The 24111-nt window shown below is 50.0% G+C and overlaps 1 protein-coding gene across 2 annotated transcripts in view; it reads right to left on the reverse strand.

Moving 5' to 3' along the window:
• Positions 1–8589: 8589 nt before the first annotated feature.
• The window catches only part of SLC6A11 (solute carrier family 6 member 11), a 133708-nt gene continuing 118186 nt past the window's right edge, over positions 8590–24111 (reverse strand). For both annotated transcript variants that reach the window (XM_036030806.1, XM_028518917.2), the window contains 6 exons: positions 23025–23137; positions 19915–20052; positions 16986–17088; positions 16079–16179; positions 15095–15265; positions 8590–11065 (listed from right to left, as the gene is read on the reverse strand). In XM_036030806.1, coding sequence (XP_035886699.1) covers positions 10913–11065; positions 15095–15265; positions 16079–16179; positions 16986–17088; positions 19915–20052; positions 23025–23137 — 779 coding nt within the window. In that variant the 3' untranslated portion in view covers positions 8590–10912. The remainder of the gene's footprint in view (positions 11066–15094; positions 15266–16078; positions 16180–16985; positions 17089–19914; positions 20053–23024; positions 23138–24111) is intronic.

Below are 24111 nucleotides of genomic sequence, written 5' to 3' on the forward strand. Positions count from 1 at the left end.
GTGTTTGCACTAAAAAATGTGCCTAAGACAACTAGGAAGCTGTCATTATAAAGTATAATTTTACTCCACCAAGGTCAGCCTCAAGTACAGGCAGAGGCAGGAGCCACCTCTATGAGTTTGTGTGTGTCTGTGCACATACATGTGTGTGCATGTGTGTACATGCACATGTGGTATGATGGGATGTTTTGAAGAGTTCCTTTCCCTGGCCAAAACCACATCCCTCTCTATGAGGGATGACCTGTCACAAGTGTCTAAAGCCCACCATTAGAGCCACATTTCCCTGAGCGCTATTTTGCTGGGTGCCTTCTTGAGCATGGAAGAATTTTACTTTGGAGGAAATAGAGGCTGGAGATATGGGAAGTGACCTGCCCAGATCCCACCAGCAGTAGAGGCAACATAAGGACCCCAGCCCCAGTGTGGGGTCTGGTGGCCCCTGGGTACCAGGGGGTGGGTGTGGATGGAGTGGGAACATGTACTCCCATGGAGCCTGGGGAAGAGGCTGGGTGCTGCGCTCGCCATAATCAAGGCGCAATCAGCGCTAATCAGCGTGTTCTTGAAATAGACCCCACTGGATGGGGGAAGCGAGCAGCCGCCTGGGTTTGTATAGCGGCAATCAGAGGGAGGCAATTTTAGATCCACGGGAACAACAGTTCTTTGTCCTCACCCAGGGACTCTGCAAGCTCTGCGGAGCCCACTGCAGCTTAGAGATAAAAAGCACGCCATTGGGACTGCAGCTGCCCCAGCCCAGGAAGGGGGCCATTCAGGCAGTGGGCCAGATGCCTGCAGGTGAAGTCCACATTCTTTAGCACCTTGGCAGGGCACCTACTACTAGCTGCTTCTTTTGTGAGAGGTAGGCTCTACTTTGCAGGGGAGGGGATGGAGGCTCAGAGAGGTGGGTGTCTTGATGTAGGTCACTGGCCTGGTAAGTGCCTGAGCTCTGATGGGAATCTAGTCTGACTCTAAAGCTTGTGTTGTTCCTTTTATTGGGACTTAGAAGACATTATCCTAGATTAATTGAACTCTCAGGTCTTGCAAACATCTCAAAGAAGATTATTGGTCTCAATTTGCAGATGACGCAAATTGAAGCTCAGAGAGGTGAAGGGACTTGCTCAAGGTCACCAGATGGTGTAAGTAGGGGAGCAGCATTCAAACCCACATCCATAAGAAGCCAGAGCCCCCACTTGAGATCCCTAAGCTCTGAGCTTCTTCAAAGGCCACTCTGTCACTGTCTCCAGGAAGCCTTCCCTGATAACTCTGGGGCTACCATCTTTCCCTGTGAATGGCGCTTGGTTATCATGGAGCTGGGCCTAGCAGGCAGGTGTGGCAGGAGGGTATGACTTTGTGAGTTTTTCAGTGACCCAGAAGTATCTCCTCTTCTGTTGGTACCAGTGGCCCCTTGATTTCCTTTTGGAGTGGAAACTCTCAGGCAGAAGGAAAGCTCCTTTAGAGCAGTCGGTGAGTGAGGTGGGACATTCTGTGGTTCGGGTCCACCCATCTAGGAGCACTAACAGGTGAAATGCCTTATCATAAGAGGGGAACTCATTGGAGGAGAGGGGTCAGGCAGCCCAGGCAGGGCCACAGTAGATGTCCAGGTGACAGCGGATAGTCCAGGCCAGTGGCTTGGATGAAGAAAAGTGAGTAGGTTTGAGAAGTTTGCTAGAGGAAGGACCAAGGAGACTCACTGATTGATAGAATGTGGGGAGTGGGGAGGATTTCTCACTTGATCAGCTGGCCCCATACCTCAGTCATCCTTGGCACCCCTAACACCCCACCTCTGTGTCACCAGGAAATCCTGTCAGCCTACCTTCTAAGTATGTCCAGGGTCTGATCTGTCTCCTCTCTCTCTCACTCTCTCTCCCTCTCTCTCTCTCTCTCTCCCCCCCGCCTCCCCCCAGCCACCATCATCTTTTGACTGGATGATAGCAGCCTTCTCATCAGTCTCTCTGCTTCCACCCAAGCTTCTCACAGCAGACAGAGGGGTCTAATTAAAACAGAAATTGGGTTATGTTCCTCTTCTGCTCAAACCCTCCTATGGTTCCTCATCTCACATTTACACCAGGCTCCCAGGCCCTTCATGATCTGCCCACCACATCTTTCACCTCATCTCCTACACTCCCCCCTTGCTCACTTTGCTTCAGCCCCCCTGGACACCTAGCTGTTCTGAAATCACTGCAGATAAGCTTTCACCCCAGGGCCTTTGCACGTGCTATTTCCTCTGCCTGGAATGCTCTTCCCCAGACAGTCACAGGCTCCTTCCCTTGTCTTCTCAGTGAGGTCTTCCTTGACCATCCCATTTAAAATTTCAACCCTACCCCATACACCCTGGCCTTCTCTATACTTCTGCCCCACTTTATTTTTAGCTAGATTATTTATTATCTTCTGTAATACTATATATTTTTACTTTAAAATATTGTCTTGTCCACCACCAGAATACAAACTCCACGAGGGTAGGGTCATAGTGAGTGCTCAATCAATATTTGCTGAATGAAGAAGTGGTATAATTTATTCAAATAAGGAGGAACAGGCTGGTGGGAGTGGGAGGTAGAGATGAATTGGCAAAATTGAGTTTGAGATGCCACAACAGACCCCTAAAAAAGATATCCAGAAGGCAGTCAGATATACAATACACACTTTAGTTTACTCATCTGTAAATTTTACTAATAATCCCGCCTCCCTTGATGGGCATGTGTGGGGAGGAGGGCTTGATGAGATAAAAGGGGTCAGCAGAAACTCATCCCTCAACAAGGTGTGCCTGCCTTCCACATTTGCTTCCTTCTCTCCTTCTCAAACACCTGCCACAAGCTGCCTGTGACAAGCTCAAAGCTGCTAGAACTCCTATAAATGCTGTGGGGAACTATAGGGCCCAGAAGAGGGATCCTGCTCCATTTGCTTCTCCCTCATCCTGATCTCAGCTCCTGAGGTGCCCAGGTCCCCAGGGAAGGCTGGAGCCAGGTGCTGAAGGGATGTTTGCAGTGGCAACACCTCCTTTCCTTCTCCCTCCTGCCATTTCTTCCAACCATAGGAGAACCATTTTTCATTCCTCTCAAGCCTTCATTTGTAACCAACCCCTCAGTGGTACAGAGAGGATTCTAAAAATAGCTTTATAGATTTTATTTTTATTTTTGGAATATAAAAGCAATAGATGTTCTTTGTTAAAGAAAAATTAGATAGTATAGAAAAAAGGGAAAAAATAGAAATAGCCCAAACCCTACCACTTAGATATAATCGTCATCTTCATTGCAGCATTTGGCCTTCTCGTCTTGTTTTCTAGATTTTTGTGTCCAAATGGGTTGGGGGCAGGACACCAGGGCAGATGGAGGAAGGTAGGGACTGGGGGAGGCACAGCAGGTACCAAGGCAGGGTAGGGCTGACAGGGCTTGGTAACACCTGATGGTGTGATTGCTAGTCCATGGTCAGAGCAAAACCCACGCCTGTCCCATGTGCCCGGTCAGTGCCTGGGGGGCTGCTGGTGCTTCTCTTACCTTATCCCCATCTGCATATCCATCCAACTGCACTACCTGGAAACTTTAGTAAGAATATTTTCAATAATCACCTTTCCTGTCTACTTGGAGCTTTATAGAACAAATGCTGTATAGCTATTATATCATTTAATCCTCAGGATAACCCAAAGAGAGGGTTCCTGTGATTAGCATCATTTTAGGCAAAGTGATTTTGCCCAAGGCATACAGCAGTTCAGAACTAGGATGCAGGTCTCATGACACCGGCTGGGGCCTTTATGCCTCTTGTCCTGAGAAGAGTGCCATGCAACAAGAATCACATTCTATGGACCAGACACTTTGGGCATAGCATCATCTCACTGAATCCTCTCAAGTCCCTGCCAGAAGGGGCTTATTCTGTCCATCTGCACAGATGAGGAAACTGAAGTCAGAGAGGTAAAGTCACTTGCCTGAGGCCACACAGCCAATAACCAACCTCTCAGTGATAAGTGAGGATTTTTTTTAAAAGCTTTATGGATATTTTATTTTTTGGAATATAAAACTCCAAAGTGGGGGAGTTGAGAACTGAATGCAGGTATGTCCGGCTATTGGGGTATTGCTGCAAACAGGAGCCAGGGATAGGGTTGGATGAGAAGGGTAAACTGTGTCTTTTGTTAAGGGCAGCCTCTTTGTCCCTCATTTGGACACCTAGAGCAGGGCCTCTGGACCCTGTAGTTTCAATTTTCCACCTTAGCTCCAGTTCTGACCTTACTCCCTGATCAGAGGCTGGACCAAAGGGCGGGGGCTTGGGTTTAGCAACAGCGCCACCTGGCGGCTGATTTGCTGCCACCAGCGTCTGCTTCTGGGTAGGACAGTGATGAGGGAAGGGAGGCTTGGGATTGATTCATTCTCCCCTGCTAGAGACCCGTGCCAATCGTCCAGGTACAGAGGAAAAACAAAAACAAAACAACAAACAAAAAACCCCCCGAGGACTCTAGGTTTGATAGACCTGGATTTCAGTTCCAGCTCAGTCTGTGTGACGTTGGGCAAATTCCTGCACCTATCTCTCCAGATTGGTTTCCACATCTGTAAAATGGGAATAAATTACAGTTGCAGAGACTAATAGTAGACCCTATGGCAGGTGCATAGTAGGTACTCAACAAATGATATGTTAGTTGATCAATAAATGATACTTGCCCTTGTTCTACTGTTTCCTCTGGCCACTCTGTCCACCATCTGACCAGGCCCACAGATCAGGCCCAGACTCTCTGCTGGGCTTCTCCTAAGTCACCCTTCTCTGATGGGGCCCCAGATCCTGCTGAGACCAGAATACAAGAGGATTTTCACTCCAGAAATGGCCACATTTAGAAAGAGACTCAAAAGAAAGGCAGAGGAAATTCCTGTGGGAATAAGAAAAGCCAAGTGTTGGCTAGAATTTGTCTGATATACACAGGTGGGGTTCTCCAGAACAGCCAAGCCAGCTCCACTTTCAATAGGTCAAGGTCATGAAGTCCTTGGCCCAGGGCCAGCTTGCCTGCCTGCAAGGCAAGGCATTGTGGCTTGCAATTCTGGCTGGGCACTGCCCCTCTTCATTCCCATTCACGTTAGCTTCACTGTCTAAACACCCACGTCCAAAAGCATTTCTAAGCACCTTCCTCACCTTCTTTTCTTTCCCCAAGGCTGCATTCTGCAGGGTGCTTTTCAGAGACATGCTTCCCACAAGGTGGCCCCAAGGACCCCTTAGAACTCTGGATGGATGGCTCCAATGCCCCCAATAATGCCCAAGGGCCCTAATACTTCTTATAACTCTTGGTGGCCCTCTGACTGTGAAGAGTCGCCAATGACCCTTCATTTTTCCCACTGGTCCCCTATAACCTTCATGCCACCCTCCAGTGAGTTCATCCCCTCACAACTCCCAAAGGCCCCATCAGCCACTGAAGCTCCACTGATTCTACTAGATCCCTAGGACCCCCCCCCCCTCTCCGATCTCTAGGCATCTCAGTGGTCCCTTCTAGCCTCAGTGCTGCTCACTGGCCCCAAACATCCCCTTGTCTATCTCAGCAAACCCCAGTGGCACATATTATTTCTAGAGAACTATGAAAGCTTCCAGAGGTCCCTAGTGTCAACAAAGGTATTTCAAGGCTCCTGAAGACCTTCCCTACATGGCTTCCAACACCATCTATTGCTCCATGGCCTCAAATGATCCAGCAATGCTGATGGCCATGTGGCACGCAGTGGCTCCCAAAAGTGCATGGAAAAGTGCATAGAAAATGCATGGGCCTTGGAGCCAGAGACCCCTGGCTCTGATAGCACAGCTCAGCTGCTATCCAGATGTGGGACCTTGGGCAGCAGACTCTGCTTCTTTGAGCCCATTTCCTCACTGATAGAATGTGAACATCATGTAAATCCACAGGGTGATGGAGGGCAAGGTAACACCTGAAAGGGCCCAGTATGATTTCCAATACTAAGTCTTTAATGCTTATTTATTCCCTTTCCCATGGCTCTCCACTCTGGGGCAAGCTGGGCACTTGTTCATTGAAGCTGCAGCCCCCTGGAGCACCTACTGTGTGCCAAGATTTGTACCAGATGCCATCCCCACTGAGCATGGTGTTACCTGACCCCCTTGCCCTATCCAAGAAATTGGGCAAGGGCCACCCCAGCCTTAGCAGGTAAAGTTGCACAAGGGATATAATGGTAGACCTGGGATGAGGAGGACTTTGATTTCTACCCTCTTCTCCCAAAGATATTTTTCTGCCTCTACCTTTGCTCAGGCTGCTCCCTCATCTCAAGTGCCCTTCCCTGCCTGGCAAGCTCTCCCCACCCCTCAAGGTGCAGTGCACCCCACATCCTTGGTTAGGTGGTTGGGTATTCAAGCTCTATTCAGACCTTGCAAACCTGGTTCTACCCAGCTCCTTCACCCTCCAGGAGGTATATTTGATATCTCTGGCTAACTTAGTCTCTAAACCTTAGTTCCTTTATATTAAAAATGAGATTAAAAAACACCTCTTAGATTTGTTGTGAGGCTCTATGAGGTGATTCAGGCACGATACCTGGAACACAGTAGGTGCTCAAGAATCCCTGGCATCCCCTGAGCTCTTTGTTCCTGGTACATTCTGCCCTGTAATTTCTTGTGGTGGTCGTTCTACACTTCAGCTAGCCTGGAAGCTCTGAGAGCAGTACATGCATTACTTGTCCAAGTATGCCCCACAAAATGGACCTTATTCAGGAAAGGCAGAGATAGCCGGGAGTTGGCAACAAAGATTGACTTTGTTTCCTTGTGGGTTATGAGGTGCTTAGACCAAGGGCTTATTTGAGTTTTAACAGGCTGGGATGAGGCAGAGGACTTCCTGGGGAATCTGGACCCAGCTATGTTCCCTCTCTGGGTCTCATTTTCTTACCATTCTACCTATGGCTAACCTGAGACCCAGAGAAGTGGGAAGACTTGCACAGTGCTACCCTGCAGAGCTCACACTGGAAAACTGTGAACAGGAAGGCAGAACAGCTTTTCCCCATGCATGTCCCCCATCCAGAGGAGTGTGGACATTTGTCCCTTTGACTAAGAAGAGCAGGAAAATTCCAGTAAAGTGACTCTTCCACTTGTCTTGATATGCACAACCCTAGGTCTGGGCATGAAACTTGGTAGATGCTCAGTATAAACCTGCTGAATACACAACCCTATTTTCAAAATTTGCAACTCCCAGAGGAAAGTGCCAGCTCTTTGGTGTATGATCCTCTTCCCCATCACAGAGAAAAATCTCTTAAGCCTGAAGTGACCTTTGACTTCACCTCTAGAGCTGTGCTGGCTGAATCCTCTGGTTATTTGCAGTGCCTGGTAGAGCTAGGCCGCAGAGTCAGGCTTGGCCGGCAGGTTGCTAGCACACACTGCAGCCTGCATGGTTTACTGGGTAAATTAATGCTTTATGTCACCAATTTTGTAAGCTTAAGAGTCTGCATATCAGATATCATGGGAACAACGGAGACTCACATTTCCATGGCCCAGCCTCTTCAAGTGTTGTTGACAGATGCTTAACACAATACATTTTCACACACAAGAAGGGAGTGGTGTCAGGAGACAGGCGACTGCACCCGTCTCTGCGGCTCTGTGGAGTTAGGAAGTACTCAGGGACCCTCTGGAAATCACGAAGATTTTCTGCATTCTGAAACTTTGTGGGATGCTTCCCCTGTGAGCAGATGTTACCACCTCAGAGAGGGTGAGAAGCCAAGACAGGTTCAGGTGGACCCCGAGATCAGGGATTTGAAGCAAGAGAGACGACTAGGCAAGAATGAGCAGACACTGTTGTAGGTAATCTCACTGCACCGTGAACATGCAGGGCAAGGCATGCTCTGTGCTCTTGAGCCACTCAGAAAATCTCAGACACAAATCTAGAGATTTTGTCTAGTCTGAGAATTCCAAGCTTTTAGAGCTCAGGCACAATTTCTTCAGGATAACAATAACCAGTGTGAAAACAGTTTTATCACTCATACTTGAAGCTCACAGGATCTTCAGAAATGGGAAAACTGAGGCTGGCAGGGCAGATCCTACAGCCAAACCTGTGCTGCATGCTCCAAATTCTCATTTCTTGCTACCCGCCCTGCCTGGCTCGGACACGCAGTGCTGCCTGAGACGACAGGGGCATGAGCTCTGTGGCAGCTGTTGCTGCTGCTCCTGTGAAGTGGCTTTCACCTACTTTGGGGCTTTGCAGCACAAGACACAGTCAGGCACAGTGATTAAGAGACTGAGTTTTGAGGTCAGACAGACCTGACTTTCTCTTTCTGGTCATGCTGTTTACTAGCTGTGTGACTCTGGGCAAGTGGCTTGACTTCTCTATGCCTCAATTTCCCATACCTATAATGTGGAGGAAGTAACACATGAATAAAATAGGAGAAGTGCCTACTTTATGGGGTTGTTGTGAGGGTTAAATAGGGAACTTGTAAAGCATTTAGCTCACAGCAGACATTCAATACATGGTAAATACATGAAAGAAAGTGTGGGCTTCTGAAACACCTGAGTGTTTCTCATTGGTAATCCTAAATTGAGACTGCAACCTCCAGATACGGAACCAAGAGGCTTCTGCAGGAATATCACGAAGGTAATAAAAAAAAAAACAGGAAGAAAAGCTCAATAAATACCACTTTGCTGGGAACAGCCACATGTAGTTTGTTCATTCCTTTAATTTTTAAAAATGAGTAAGCAGACAACCATGTGCCCTTTGAATACCCAATAAAAACGTTCATTATACAAAACAGTACAACCTTTTTCATTTTTAATAATACTGTAAATATGTGCGAAAGGATGTATCGTTTCTAATGAATATCAAAAAAGTCTTCACAATGATGTTTGCCCTGCCCCACATTTTCCTCCCCACCCGCCAAAATTACCCAAATACTAGTAGGAAATTACAAAAAAACAAAGAACACAGGCCCTCCCTCTGCCCTGCCCCATTAGTAGTGTTCAGTGAGTGGAATGTTAAGTGCCACATGTATGTACAATGCGGTGTGTGCCAGGCAGGCTGTGGGGCTGTGCATCTGTGAGAGCTGTCATGGGGGGGACCAGTAGCAGCAGCAGTGGGGAGATGCCTCCCCAGGACCTGTTGGGGGAAGAGCAGACAGCAATGGACAGGAGCAGGGCACCCAGCTGAGCACTGAGCTTCCGGAGTCCATTTCCTGGGTCCACCAGGTCAAAGAGCTCTGGGAGAGGCCGGGTAGGCCTGGGCTGTATGTGCAAAAGGGAGACCAGAACCCGGTGTCCCGCCTGCCTGGACAGCACCGGACTTCCCTTCCAGCAAACTCAGAGTGAGAGGGGGGCTGGCTGCCCAGAGCAGGGAGGCTGGGAGTTGGGGACCTTTTAGGTGAATCAAACACAGGTTTATTACAGGAAATGAAAGCCTCAGTTTGAACAAAGCTTGCATTTCCACCAAATAAAATTGGGAACATAAAGGAAAAGGATAAAGAATGTACCTTCCCTGTCCCCGAATAACTCAAAATCCAAGGCAGAGGCTTAATGTCAAATCCAATTAAAGAAAAAAAAGACAGAGATCAGCCAGAGAGGTCTGAGCCAGCCAGCCTCCTCACAGACCCCAGGCCTGCAGGGCCCAGAGACAGGGAGCACAGCCTCCACTCCAGGGGGTGCTGGGGCTTCTCAGCACTTGCTGGGAGAGATGCAGGTGGGATGGCTCTGTAAAATGGATAAGGAAGAAGCTTCTGTGAAGGTTCCAAGGTTCTGCTGGTGATAGAAAGGATGCAGAGGGAGAGTATCAGGATGGCGGGGAGAGAGGAGGGCCTGTGACAGCCAGAGGGAGAAGACGTGGCAGGGGCATGGAGAAGGGCCCAGAGGATGACACCAGGCCCTAGGCCTGCCTGTGGCTCCTTTGCCTGGGAGGCTGGTGGCAGGTTCTACAACGTAGATCCTGGCTGGGGCAGGGGCAGGACAAATGGCCACAAACAGAACAGAGGCTGCTTCCTAAGCCTGAAACCCAGCACCCAGCCAACGACAGCCAGCTCCACTGAGGATGGAGAGGCAGAGCTGAGGGTGAGAGCAGACAGCGCAGGAGGAGCCTGGATGGGGGCCAGGACCTGGCTGGTCTCCAGAGGAGAAAGTGTCCGTGGATGAAATCAAACTAGAGTTTTGGGAAAACACACATCACCACTACATTGCTTCCATGATGAACTTGATTTAAAATAAGCAGGCGGAGGGTGGGTACTGCCTGAGAGTCTTCAGAAAAATCCAGGATGAAGGGCAGATCTGCAAGCCAGTGAGGCATGCAACGAGAATCCCCAAGAGAAGCTGTCAGGCCAGGAAGGCCCTCACCTGATCCAACCCTCCTACTTAGGAGACAGGAAAACTGAGGCTGGGGAGTGGAAGGGAGTACCCAAGGTCACTTAGTGGGGTCAGGGTGGATGGGTGCCTGCAACCCAGGAGTCCTGAATCTGGTGGGACTTTTCCTTCTCTGACATAGCCCTGCTGTCTGCAAACCCACTGCTAAGAGGTGGGGGATGGGAAAGGGAGGGTTTGGAGGAAAAGCCCCCAGCCCCACTGGGTGTGTGAAGGAGGGGCGGCAGCAATGGTCAGGAGCAAACACGGGACAAGGATTGTTTGACTGAAAAGGCTGACACAGGAGGTCAGGCATCGCTCCCACCCCACCTGGCCACGGCCCAAGTATAAAAGTTTGACCATATGATACATTTCTTCTTAACCCCTAAAAAACACTGGTTAAAACTGTCCTAGCACAAGAAGATTCTGCTAGTCCCTGTACAGTATTAACTCTTCACAATGTTACTTACATGATAACTGGGGGTGAGGAGGGGAATGTGACTTTAAACCAAAGTGTACACGACCACCTTAAAATTAACTTGTTAATAAGTCCTGTGCAAAACGAGCAAGCCTCTATCATTAGGTGAAGTACGTTTCTCAGGTATTCACTTGTACACATGGGGAAGGAGAAGGAAGCAGAGGCGTCGAGGTGGCAGGTGGACACTCAGAAGTGCGTCTCCTTCTCTGTGATGGCTGCAATGGTCCCATCGCCCTTGAGTTTGGCATCACAGTCATTAACCATCACCGTCCGTGGGCCTGCCCCAAGCTTGCCCCTCATTTTCAGATCAGCACTGGGGATCGTCAACTTCCGGAATTTCTAGTAGTTGGAGAGGAGAAGAGCTGTCAGAGAGTGGCTGCCAGGGTCCTGGGGCCAGCCCTGGCCTCTCCCGACCTCACGGGGAACACAGGGTGGGAGGGCCAGGGGAGCATGGAGTCATTGGACTGAGGTCTAGGCCCCAGCTCTGCCACTTAGGGCTCTGTCCTGGATGATGAATTGAGCTCCTGGGTCTCCGTTTCTACTTCTGGAACATGGGGACAATGGAGATACCCATTCCTAGCTTTTGGTGAGCAGTAGGGGGTGTTGAAGTGCTCTGCCTGTCCTCAGCCTACTGCAGGTGACTAGGATGAGAGTGGCAATCAGGGCCGACTGTCCCTTCCCTCCCTGCTGGTAGAAACAGAGTAGCTGGGGTCTGAACTGCTGAGAGGCCATTCCCCAGCTGTGTTGGGCAAGTCACTTAACCTCTGTGAGTTGCTTTTTTCTCATCTGTGAAATGGGATAATAGTATCTGCTGGCAAAGCTGTTGTGAGGGTGAGCTAAGGCACCTCCAGGGCTGTCTATATAATGCTTGCTGGATAAATGGAAGCATTTCCCACAAAAGGGATGTCATCATGCTGCCACCACCCAGGGAAACAAGTGGTATGTGCCATGTGCTCCTTGGGCCGCAACTTGAAGATGCAAACACTTTCACCAATGCCAGTATTCGCAGCCTCACACCACCTTGTGAAGTGGCCGGCACTGGGCTGGGGGATGGAATGGCTTTCGTCCTCACTACACTAATGAAGTGGTGGCCACGGGTGCACTCCTGATGCTCACTTCTGCCGCCACAGCCCTGCCTAGGGGTCTCACCCTCATCTTCCTGTGTGTCTTCTCCCAGTTTTCTTGGGAGAAGACATGGGGCCAGCATTTAAGATGTCTTTTCTGGGCATAAACTCTTCCCCCCAGAAGGCTGGGAAGACTTTTGGGTGACTGATTTCTCATGATCAAGGGTCTGTTTTCTCTTCCAGGTCCTGCCATGCCTAGGAGGCTGAACCTAGATTGTCCTCGTGGGATTCACAGGTAGACTCAGCTGTGCTGAACACCTCCTGTGCGCCAGGCATGGCACCAGGATCTTGATATAGGACAGGGGTTAGGAGCATGGGCTTGGGAGCCAGGCACCTGGGTTTGAACCCCAGATCTACCACTTAACTGGAGTAAGAAACTTAACCTCTCTGTGGCTCAGTTTTCTCATGAGTCAAAGAGGGATAACAATGTGGTACCTGCCATCTAGGATTGTCTGGAGGCTCAGATTAGTTGATTTAGCCACAAATTAGCACAGAATATCAATCCTCATAGCAATTCTCTGAGGTAAGGGCCATGGATGTCATTTTTCTCTCCAGATCCTTCCTGTCAGTGTCAGTTGGCAGAACTTCTGGAAATGGAGGGAAGTGGACTCACTGACACAAGTTCTCCCAGGAAGGAAGGGCTGGGAATCAGGTCCGACTGCCTCCAAAGACTTCACTGTCTTTGATAAACCCTGCCCTCTGTGCAGGCAGGTATGTGAGCTCAGGGAGATGGAGGGAACTCAGCAAAGTTGCCACCCCTCCCTGCCTCCCTCCAGTCCACACAGGGCTGAGAGAATCTCTGGAGGACTCTCCAGGAAATGCTGGCATTTCTAAATACCAAAAGGCCACTTGAAAGTTTGGGCAGGGGCCTGCAGTGGTTGAGGTGTTAGGGCAGCAGGACCACTGTCCTCTGGACATGTTTGGTCCCAAGTCAGGATTAACCAACTCCCCTTGACCTACATTCCCTGCGGGTGCCAAGGAGCCTTACTTGCTCTAGGAGCACAAGCAGGCTTGCTCCTGCTGGCTGGATGCATAGCTTTTTCCAGAGCCCAGGCCTCCTGGTGGGCAGGCCAGTGATGCAAAGCCAATTCTGAGTAGGCAGTCACGTTTGGGTATGTGCACATACACCCCCACTCCCACCTCATTCTGACCTTGTCTTGGGCAACCAAGGTCAATCCCTGAGATCCCTGGGGTGTGGTGCTGGGGCAGAGACAAGGCTCTGCAATGGAGTGCGGCCTGCCCAGCAGAGGAACTAGGCCATAAAGCTCAGGGGATGAGAGCACAGACTCCGAAGTATCCGCTTCACTGCTCAGAGGCTGTGTGCCCCTGGGCAAGTCGATTCACTTCTCTGTGCTTCAGCTTCCTTGTCTGTGAAATGGGGACAAAGAAGAGCCTCCACCTCACAGGATTGCTGTGAGGATTAAGTGGCTCAGTATTTGTAAACTGCTTAGAATAGTGTCTGGCATACTGCAAACAGTTTGCTAAATGAGGAAGAAACTGACTCAAACCATCTGATCCGCCAGCAGGTGGGAAAGGAGAGTAAATAGAGAGCAAGCGCTCTGGAATAAGGCTGCTTGGGTACAACTCATCTGCCACCGAGAGGCCCCACACTGCGCCATGCCACTGCGGGGAAGTGTCCAGACCAGGCAAATCCACGGAGACCGAAGGGAGACTGGCGGCTGTCTGGGGGTGGGAACAGAGTTAACTGAATGGGCGTGAGGGATCTTGTTAGGGTGGTAAGAACGTTATAAAGCTAATAATCATGATAAATGCCCTATGCTGAAAGTTACTTAAAAAGCACTGAACTGTACAACCCAAGTTGAATTTTATTATATTTAAACATACTTCAATACAATTTGTTTTAAAATTTTTGGTTTCCACTATGGAAAACAGTATGGACTTTCCTCAAAAAATTGAAACCAGAACTACACTATAATCCAGAAATTCCACTTCTGGATATTTATCTGAAGACAAGGAAGACACTAGCTTGGAAGGATATATGCACCCCATGTCTACCAGAGCCCTATTTACAAAAGCTAGTAACCTCAGTGTGCATCAGCAGCTGAATGAATGGGTAAAGAAAATGTGACCCCCCCCCCACTAGATTATCATTCAGCCAGAAAAAAGGACGTCCTGCCATTTGTGACAACCTTGAGGTCATTATGCTGAGCGAGCTAAAGCAGGCCACCAAAGACAAATACCACCTGACTTCACTTACAAGTGGAATCTAAGAAAACAAAACAACCGAGTTCACTAATATAAAGGGCAGATTAGTGGGTGGGCAACTGGGTGAATGGGGTCAAGAGATACACACTTTCACTTACAAAATAAATAAGTCACGGAAATGCAGTGTGCAGCATGCTGACTGGAGTTAGTAATATTGTACTGCACATTTGAAAGCTGGTCAGAGAGTAGATTTTAAAAGTCTCATCACAAGAAAAACTGTGACTGTGTGAGGGGATGGGTGTTAACCAGACTGACTGTGGCAACCACTTCACAATGTGCACGGACTCTGGGCCATTATGTTGTGTTCCTGAAACCAATAAAATGTATTGCAATTACATCTCAACAAAAATACTTGGTTTGCTAATTGTGGGCCCTGTGGCACTAATTTTTGCTTGAATAGCAACTTCTTTGAGCTTTTTTCTCCACCTATGAAATGCAAAAAATGATGCCAGCACCCTGGTTTGCTCTGAGGACTAAAGAATATACAACCTGTAGAGAACCTAGTAGGGTGAGGACATGGGATGGGCGTCAGTCCCCAAATGTCAGCTCTTCCTTTGCCATGGGAGTGGGGTCCTTAACGCCTTAACAGAACAGTAAGTGCTAACCTGGTCACTCCCTGCTCCAGGTGCTGGCCTAAGTGCTTCCCTTACAGGAACTCACTGAGAGTCCTCACAAAAAGCTCTGTAAGTTAGGGTCTGCTGCTGCCCTCATTTTGCAGATGAGGAAACTGAAGCTGAGCTCAGAGAAGCAGGCTCAACCCTGAGGCCTCACAGACATGTCTCTACAGTACTGGTTGTGGTGAACACCCGTCAAAGAGGATCTGGCCACAGCTTCGCTGAGAGGCACACAGGAGCCTGTTCTCATCACACCCATTGTCCAGATGAGGAAACTGAAACCCAGAGAAGTGCCCATGGACTCAACCCCGCTCACCAGCCTGTTCTGAGGCAGAGCCAATTCCTGTCCTGCACCTCGCCCCTCTTGGGGCTGCCCTTGCCGACCCCTCCTCCCCCCATCTTACCTCAGGCAGTGTCCCCTCTGTCTTCCACACCTTGATGAAGATCCAGAGGGGGATGCACAGCATGGAGGACAGGGCCATGAGCCAGCCTATTCCATAGCCCCAGGCAGGGTAGGTGTAGACGTTGTTATACTTGAGAGGCTTGTACTTGACCAGAAAGAAGATGAAGATGCCCTGTGGACAGATGGGGAGAGGTCCCTGGGGCCAGCATGCAGGAGGCCAGGAGTGGAGAGGAACTATCCCATGTGACAGCCTCGGAGAAGTAAGGCTCTGCCCTGGTCCACAGCGAGTCTAAGGCCATCCCCCCAGCATCAGACACAGAGGAAATGAACCCCCACAGATTCCGGGACCTCACAGGGCTCTGAGACTCTTCTACCCTCCAAGCCCCTAGAGCCTCATCCCCAGCCTCTACCCAACCAGAAAGTTTTATTTTTTCCTAGCTATTTCTGGGGACTGGTTTCAAAGCTGCCTTTCAGAACTACAATGGTTTGTGAAGATGCTTTGAGATACTTCCAGTGCCAAGACCTGGGTGAAGAGCAGTGTGGTTGTTTTTTTATTAAACATCAGCTCACAAAGGCCTCTGACCCCATGATCTGGTCTGGGGGAAGAGTATGAGCCCCAACTTGACCCTCAGTTGTGCTGCTTTCTCCGTTAATAACAAAGCCAAATGTTTCTCAAGTGACCCTTGGCCCCCATGAAGGGGGGTCACAGCCACCCAGTTTGCAGGTATAGAATCTGAGGCTCTGAGAAGGGAGGTAACTTGCTTACAGTCACACAGCAAGCTGGTGGCGCAGCTGGGATCCTGGGGAGGACCCTCTCTTGCTGAGCCCAGAGACTGCCCTGACTCCACTTTAGGAAGATGTAGGGTGCCTCAGACTTTCTCAGTGCACAGAGGGTCACCCAGGCATTGTCACCTCCTCATTTACAGCTCTGTCAGGTCTGGGGCTCTGGAGTGGAAAAGTGGGTGCAGGGTGGGTGGACACTTACTGCACAGATCCCAGGGGTCACGACCTTCCAGCACCATTTAATGAGTGACAATGGCCGGTAGCCAATCATGTCTTCGATGTTATCATAGAAGCGGTTGCTTCCTGTCCCGAATAAAACAGAAGGCACACACACCTGATAATTCTGTATAAGACTCAGTGGGAAGGTTAGGAGTGTTTGCTTTCCCTGGCTGGACACAGAAAAATTGCAGCAGGGACCTTATTCATTATGCGAGGTTTGGGGATGAACTATAGAAGGAGGGATTCTGGTCTGATATTGGGAGGACCCCTCCTGACCTTGGGCAGTGAGGCCCAGGAGAAGGTGAGGAGTTTGTGGGGGAATGGTAGAAAGTGGTCCCTGGAGAAGCAGGGCAAGACGCTGGCTGACTTGCCTGGAGGTGGGGGTCAGGGCTCTAAAGGCCTAGACCTGGCTGGGCTGCTAATGAGCAGAGTGGTCTGCAGGGTCATCTATTTCTAAAGCAAGTTCACAGTGGGAATATCCAGCACCATCAAACCCAATTCACTCCAGGACCAGGAGGACCACGAGGACCAGGAGGCAGGTACTGACTGAGAGCCAGGCACTGTGTTACCTGCTTTGCCTACATTATCTCCAACTGGAGACATGGTGCTGATGACCTCATTTTGCAGATGGAAAAACTAAGTCTCAGGGGCATAAGGATTTGCCCAAGGTCACAGTCCCTAAGCCTGAAACCCCTCCCTGTTCTGTGGGATTATAAAAGCAGGAAGGTATTTCAAGTGGGACGAGCCGAGGAGTCCCTGAGGGGAAAGAATGAAGTTGACATTGACGGAGATAGGCCACAGAGAACCCGAGCCCACCCTTGCCCTCGGCGCCTGTGTCCTGGGCACGGATGTGGGCCACCGCAGCGTGGGTGGGCTTGGCTTCTACTCACCATACACCCAGCCGATGCAGACACACTCAAAGATGGCCACAAAGAGAAGGCACATCCCACTGGCGGCATAGGAGTCAAAGAGCTGGAAGATGTACATGCCTCCCTGTGGGGCAGGAGGACAGACACATGGACAGAGGGATGGACAGACACACAGGGGAGCAGGGTCAGCCAACTGGCCTTAGAAAGGACCCCCTGCTCTGCCCTATGTCTACCATCAGCCAGGAATCACTTCCTCCCAGGCAGAATGCTTCTCCCTAATCCCTAGAACATTGCACCCTCGTTACCTGAGCAACCCTAAGACACCATCCTCTGGGAATTGCTGGGATTGTGATGGTCTCTTATCTTTGCTCCCCAATGCCAGAAACAACACAGAAAACCAGAGCCTGGAGGTTGGATAGCCTCAGCACCTCTCCCTGATGGCCCTAACAGCCTCTCCCACTGGCCTCCTGGCCTCCCCCAGCCTTGCCCTCTCCAAACCTGCACACCAGCTTTCACAGGGACCTTTCTAATACGCCAATCCAACCACATCACTCTGCAGTTTAACATTACCTTTGGGCTTCCTTAAGGCTGCCAGTCAGGACTGCCCTTCTCACATGGCCTCATTACCCTTTATCACCAGCCACCCGCAAAATGCTCCCTCCAGGACAGAATGAGGGACAGTCTCACCTTTGCACATGCTGTTCCCTCTCACTTGTAAGTTCCTTCAAAGTTCCACTCCAGTGCTACCTCATCCAAGAAGCCCTCCATGACAGCCTCATTATTTCTTTGGGCCTCCATAGCATGTTTTTATGAACTCAGAATTTAAAAAAGTATTCCCTTTTCAGCTGCTCAGGTAGTGCTGAGCTCCAGCTGGGAAGGTCCACATGTGAGGACCCTCTCTATGGCCCTCATTACAGAGTCCGGCTCACAGCAGGTTCCCTATGGGTACGAAATGAACTGTGTAGAGTGAGAGACTATGGAGGAGGGACTCTGAATGGCTTGTCTACCGTGGTGTCCTCATTCTGGCTCAGGGCTTGGCACATAGCAGGTGTGCAACCAATCTGTATAGGACACAGGAGTGATGTGGACCAGCTCTGTAACACACAAATCTGTGATGATTAAGTTCCATGGGAGGCCCAGGAGGTGACACTCAGGTGGCCTATTACAAAGCAGGCACCATTGTTATCCCCAATATTCATATGGGAAAACTGAGGCACACAGCAGTAAGAACACTTGCTGAAGGTCATCCAGCTAGCCAGTCATGGGGCTGAGGATTGAACCCAGGTGGCCATGCCCCTAACCACTCACTACTGCCTCGGCAGAACATAAGAAATTTGTGACCTATTTTTTCCCCCTAGAGCTAAGCTTTAACCGTCTATAAACGAGGGAGATCCTGCCAGCAATTACTGTGAAGGCCAAGGCCAACATGGCCCATTTGGCAATTTGAACTTCCCCTGTGTGATTGTGCACAGATATTCCTCCGTGGAGGCAGAAGGTTGGCATGTGAAGTCATGGTCTCAGGCAGCCAAGTCTTGGCTTCCTGCTGGGCCCTGGGGGCAGCAAGGCACCCTTGGGCAGACCCAGAGCCTCAGGTGGAGGGTGGACATGAAGGCTCTGTAAGCTGGTGGTATCCAGGGCCAGAGGGCCACTAAGACCTTCCACCTGCCTGCTCCATGTCAATGCCTGCTCTTGCAGTCCTGTCCTCGTCAGCCTCTTTAACACATCAGGTTTACTCTCCCCAGTTTGTGTGTGACAAAAGACTCTACTTTGTGTAATTAATCAGCATTTAATGAGGCCCTGCTCACAGCAGCCCCAGTTTTCCTGCCTGGGGAGAAGCTAGATGGAAATGAGAAGTGCCACACCATTCATTTGCTCAAATGCTGATTATCACTCCTATTAATGTGACAATGACTAGGAACAGTAATAACACCAGCCACCTCACAGCAAGTGCTCACCCTGAGGGCACAGAGCCAGCCAAGGTCTCTCTGTGGACCTCAGGGTCTGGTAGAGACAGGTAAACAGATGCGTCTTTGTAACAGTGGGAAGGAGGCTGGGCTGAGCCTGGAACAAAATGCTGTGGAAAAGGAAAGCACAGAAGGCTTCCAGGAGGTGGTGGCATTTGGTTGAGAAATAGATGATGAGGTTCAACAAGCTGACCTTAGTACCACAGCAGCTGCTGTGACTGATTCTGATTTCTCTCATTCCTTTCCCTGTTTCTTATAAACTTCTTGTCTCTAGGCAACAGGTTTTTGTTTGTTTTGATTTTTAAATTAATTTGAGTGTCCGGAGAAAAATATTTAATGTCACCTTCCTAAGGTACTTGAGAAGGTATCTCAAACAGGATGGCTGTAGGAGGGCGAGAGAAACGATTTTATGAAGCAATCTTAATTTTTGTGTCATGATGAACCCCTCCTCACCCACGGGCCCATTAGGAAGATGGGTACACAGGAGGGCTGAAGCTAGAATACACAGTGCCTGAAGTTGCCAAACATCATCAAAAGTGTATTTGTTGCCTGCGATGTTCCAGGAAAGCCTGCTTGATCTTTAGCCCAATAACGGTAACTAGTTGAGGTGTCTGTAGCTGACACTGTCCCCGTCACCCCATGTTATTGTTAGGGGTGGCCCTTGCATCCAGAGTCCCAGAGAATCCCAGCAGTTCCCTCCATGAGCTTTGTGCCCCTCTGGTAATGACAGCAGTGACCTTTAGCTGAGCATTTACACATGAAAGATGTCGTGCTGAGACTTAATGAAAGCTTGCAGGAGATTCTGACAACACCCCATTAGACAGATAAAAGAAATGAGTCAACACAGAAGGTCCTAGACCTGGCCATGGTCACACAGCCAGTCCTTTTCAAACTTGGGTATGATATCAGACCCCCCTAACTCAAAGCCTGGGCACTCCCCTCTTTGCTGCGCTGACCACATCACTTAGTCTGTCCGTATCACTCACCTCTGTTAACATCACGAGGCCCAGAAAATAGGAGACGACCGACAGGGCCAGGATAAGCAGCTCCCGCCGATAGCCCCTCCGGAAGACTTTGGGGTACATGTCCACCACGGCGGTCACAAGGCTTTCTACACACACAAACTGGACAGGCAGATACAACGGTGTAAAGCCCAAGAATAAGGGCATTTTAGTGGCCCTGGCTGTGGTGAGCACAGGGGGCCTAAACCCTGGGCTTCCCCCCCTGGGTTTACCTTCATTCCCATACTCATTCACACAGATGGAGGGCCTGGGAATACAGCCACAGTCGCAGCTCGTACAGGGCCCCAGCACATCCATGTAACAGATGAGGACACTGAGGTTCAGAGAATGGAAGTAACCTGCCCAAGATCACTTAGCAAGGAAGTGGGCTGGGTCAGGACCTGAACTGGGCTCTCTTGACTCTAAAGCTACTCCTTCTCCCCCACACTGCCTGTCAAGGGCCTCTGTGCTGGGCCCTTATCCGGGGTCAATGACTTAAATGAGACCAGTCTCTGCCTGGGAGGCAAGACGGGAGTCCTACGAGCTGAGTGCTCTGTGGGTGGCAGGCTCTGGTCAGTCTCAGAGGGCAGGACTTGATTTGCTCGTTCTTCAGGACTGTGATAGTCCCCCACCTTCTGCTTTTGGTGCCCTGTGTTCTGCTGGGTGGAAGCACCCAGAGCTGAGCCAGCACCCAGCCCCAGTGTTGCCACTGCGTGAGTCTCTGGGCCCAGGCAGACTGGGCAGGCTCAGACAGTAGAGCTCGAGCCACTGAGCATCTGGGTCCCGCCATAGTGAAGCAGGATCAGGCACACGACATCAGTTCCATTCCCATTTACCCACCAACACGCAGCCCAAATATCCCTACACACCAATCGTCCCTCCCCGGGCTCTCCCAGCACCATGGGCAGATCTCCTGCATGTGCCCTTTCCTGACCCTCCTTGCCCTCTTCCCTCTCCTCTATGCCCAGGCCACGCCCCTCACCCCTTGGGGGCCCACGCGTGCTTACATCTGTCTCCTTACACCCATTTCCAGTGGCACAAAGAAGATCCTCAGAAAATGTTTGATAAATAATAATAAAATAATAATGGCATACACATGGTGCGTGCTGTGTGCCAGGCTCTGTTTGAAGCAGTAAACAGATATTGACTTAATTAATCTCTATGTGGTAAGTACTTTTATTATCCCTGCTTTGTAAGTGAAGACACAGAAGCATAGGAGTATAAGCAACCTGTTGAGGGCACAGACATATTACATGATACAGCCTGGATTTGAATCAGGCAATATTGTTCCAGAGGCTGGGCTTTAACCACTGTGCTGTACTATTGGGAGGGAGGGAGCTATAAAGGATTCTTTTGCTGGTCACTATGTGGGGTGCTCCCCATCCCTGGAGTCACTTCTTGGTCCCAGATCCTTTATGATTCATTCTACCTCCTCAGAAAAGGTATTTGCATCCTCATTGTGCAAAAGGACTACAGCACAGAGGGAAGTGACTAGCCCAGAGTTACACAGCTGGCAAGAGTTGTGGAGCTGGGACTCAAACCCAGCCCTGATTACAAAGCCCAGGCTCCTACCTTCCCAGCTGCCCTGCCCCTATGGCAAGAGGGGCTGTGCTCACCCAGAATCGAACCGAGAGAGACATCAGAGCATGGACTAAGAGGTGCACAGACTTGGGTGTATGTTCCTGTGCATTACTTGGCATCTCTGAGCCTCAGTTTCTTCATCTGCAAAACGAGGACAAAAAAAGGAGCCCCCAGCCTGACCACTCCGTTATTATGGCAAAGAGCTGAGGACACAAAGCAAGCACAGCATACGTGGGGGTGAGCAGAGCGGCCACTTGCCCTCCATGCCACACCCACTGACCGCCGTGGAGAACACAGTATCTCAGTCCAATTGCTGGCTGAGCTCAGCCCAGGGGCTCACAAAGCCCAGGCCCCACCCCCCACTTCCCTCTGCCCAGGCAGGCCTGTCACTGTCACACACTGTGTGAGACCCCTCCTGAGGGCTGCACCGCAATGAAAGGGAAGATTATCAGCCACAATGGAAGGGAAGATTAGGGATGACAATGAAGTGAAGATTATCAGCAGAAACACATGGCGCTTTAGCAGTTCTGCTTAGCAGTTCCTGAGAAACCATTCAGGGGAAGAAAATGGACTTGGCTGGGTTGACAGACAAGCCAGACACAGGGCTTGGATGCTAAGTGACTTGCACGAGGTCATGAGTAATGGGCAGCACCTTGCCAATGGACGCCAGTCTGATAGCAGAGCCACAGCTTTGACTGGAGGACATTCTGTGGGTCTCTTAGGGGAACCAGCTGCGAAGAAGCAGCAGGGTGAAGGGCAGATTTCTGGGAGTGAAGAGTGACTAAAGGCAACAGGGTTCTGGCTGAAAAACCAGGGAGAGGATTGGGAGGGTAGGCTGGGGCAAGTTTTACAGTGTGAGAGGATATAAGTGCATGCATTTGGGTGAGATAAAGGGAAAATTGCTAGTCCTAACTATACACACTTCACTGAGGAGGGCAGGCTGCCAAGTGGAGGGTGGGTCTGAGAGAGCCCTGTGGGAGCTGAGAACAGAGGCAGGCAGGTGAGATGTGGTGGTGGGGGGGGGGCGCCGGTGGCGGCTGGGAGCTGGTGGTGGTACTGAAGACCCATGTGGCTCTGTGGGTGATGCCATGGTGGCCCCAAAACAGGCGTGGAGGAAGAAAGAAGGTGCTTTTCTATGTCCCTGTGTCATGCATGACTAGGCTGGGACAGGGACACATGCCTGTTAGGCCCCCAGATATCACTAATCATAGCCCACTTTCTGAGAATTTCTTCTGCTTTGCTAGGTGGTGCTGTTGGACAGAAGTATTTCCCAGATATAAGTGTTTTAAAAACCTGAATTGGGAGTTGGGAATTTCAGTAAAGAAAACAGTGTTTGGGGGGACTTAGAGGGACCTGAGCAGCTGTGTTGGGGGTGATGGTGGAGACCACCTGGGGACAGGAAGGTGTGCTGGCAGAAACGCAGGGTGGGGACTGTAGGCTGATCCTGACGACCAGGACCAGGAGGTGCTGGCTAGCCTCCGGAGCCTCCCTGCCCTCTTCTTTCAGTGCCTTACCTGGCTGTCCAGGCCCAGGAAGATGAGCATCATGAAGAACAAGGTGGCCCACAGTGGGGAGAGAGGCATCATGGTGACAGCCTTGGGGTAAGCGATGAAGGCCAGGCCGGGGCCTGAAGAGGGAGGAGAGAAAGGTGGTGGGTCCAGTTCAGGTCCTCATTCAATTGTTAATTTAACCCTTTGCGTTGTATTGAGTGCTTTCTTTGTGCCAGGTGTTGTGCCTAATTCTCACTCAAATATCTTATATCTCCCAGCCATCCTATGTGGTCAGTGCTACTATGATGCTCATTTTGCAGGTGAACTAGCAGAGGTGTAGAGAAGCCAGCCAGGTCTGGAAGGGTCAGGATTCAAACCCAGGTTGATCTGACACACACACCTTCCTCTGCACAACCTGTCTCTACTATTATCACCTGGGTAAGAGGGGTTCTTATTAAAATGCAGGTTCTCAGGCTCAACGCAGAAACAGTGATTTGGTCAGTTTATGGCGAGGCAGGGATTGGACAGAGGATGATTCCGCTGCAGAAGTTAGGAGTCTAGGCTTAAACAAATGTTCTTCCCTTCATTTCCTAGGTCCACAGTCACTTCTTTTGGCTATTTCAAACAGAAGGCTTGGCTTGCATGTCCTCAGGTAAGCTTCATTAATCTTGGAATTTTCCATTTGGCTAATTGTGTTTATGAGTAAAGATAGTTTTTATTCTTCCTTTCCAATTTTAATGTACTTATTTTTCAATTTTTATTGTACTCTCTGGGATCTCCAGTACTATATGGAATAGAAGAGGAAATAGCATACATGCTTGTTTTGTATCTGATTTTAGGGGAAAGCATTCAATATTTAATAGCCAGGAAATTAACAATGGCACAATACCATGAATTAAGCTATAGACCTTATTCATATTTTACCAGTTTTTCTCCTTAGATCCTTTTTTCTGTTCCAGAATCCAACTCCGCGCTCTGTGTTGCACTTCGTGGTTAGCTCTCCTCGGTACCCACCAGACTGCGACAGGTCCTCAGTCTCTCGTTGTCTTGACATTTTTGATGATTACCAGCCATTATCTTGCAGAATGTTCCTCAGTGTGGGTCTGTCTGA

The sequence above is a fragment of the Phyllostomus discolor genome, chromosome 7, assembly GCF_004126475.2.
Source record: "Phyllostomus discolor isolate MPI-MPIP mPhyDis1 chromosome 7, mPhyDis1.pri.v3, whole genome shotgun sequence".
NCBI lineage: Eukaryota > Metazoa > Chordata > Mammalia > Chiroptera > Phyllostomidae > Phyllostomus > Phyllostomus discolor.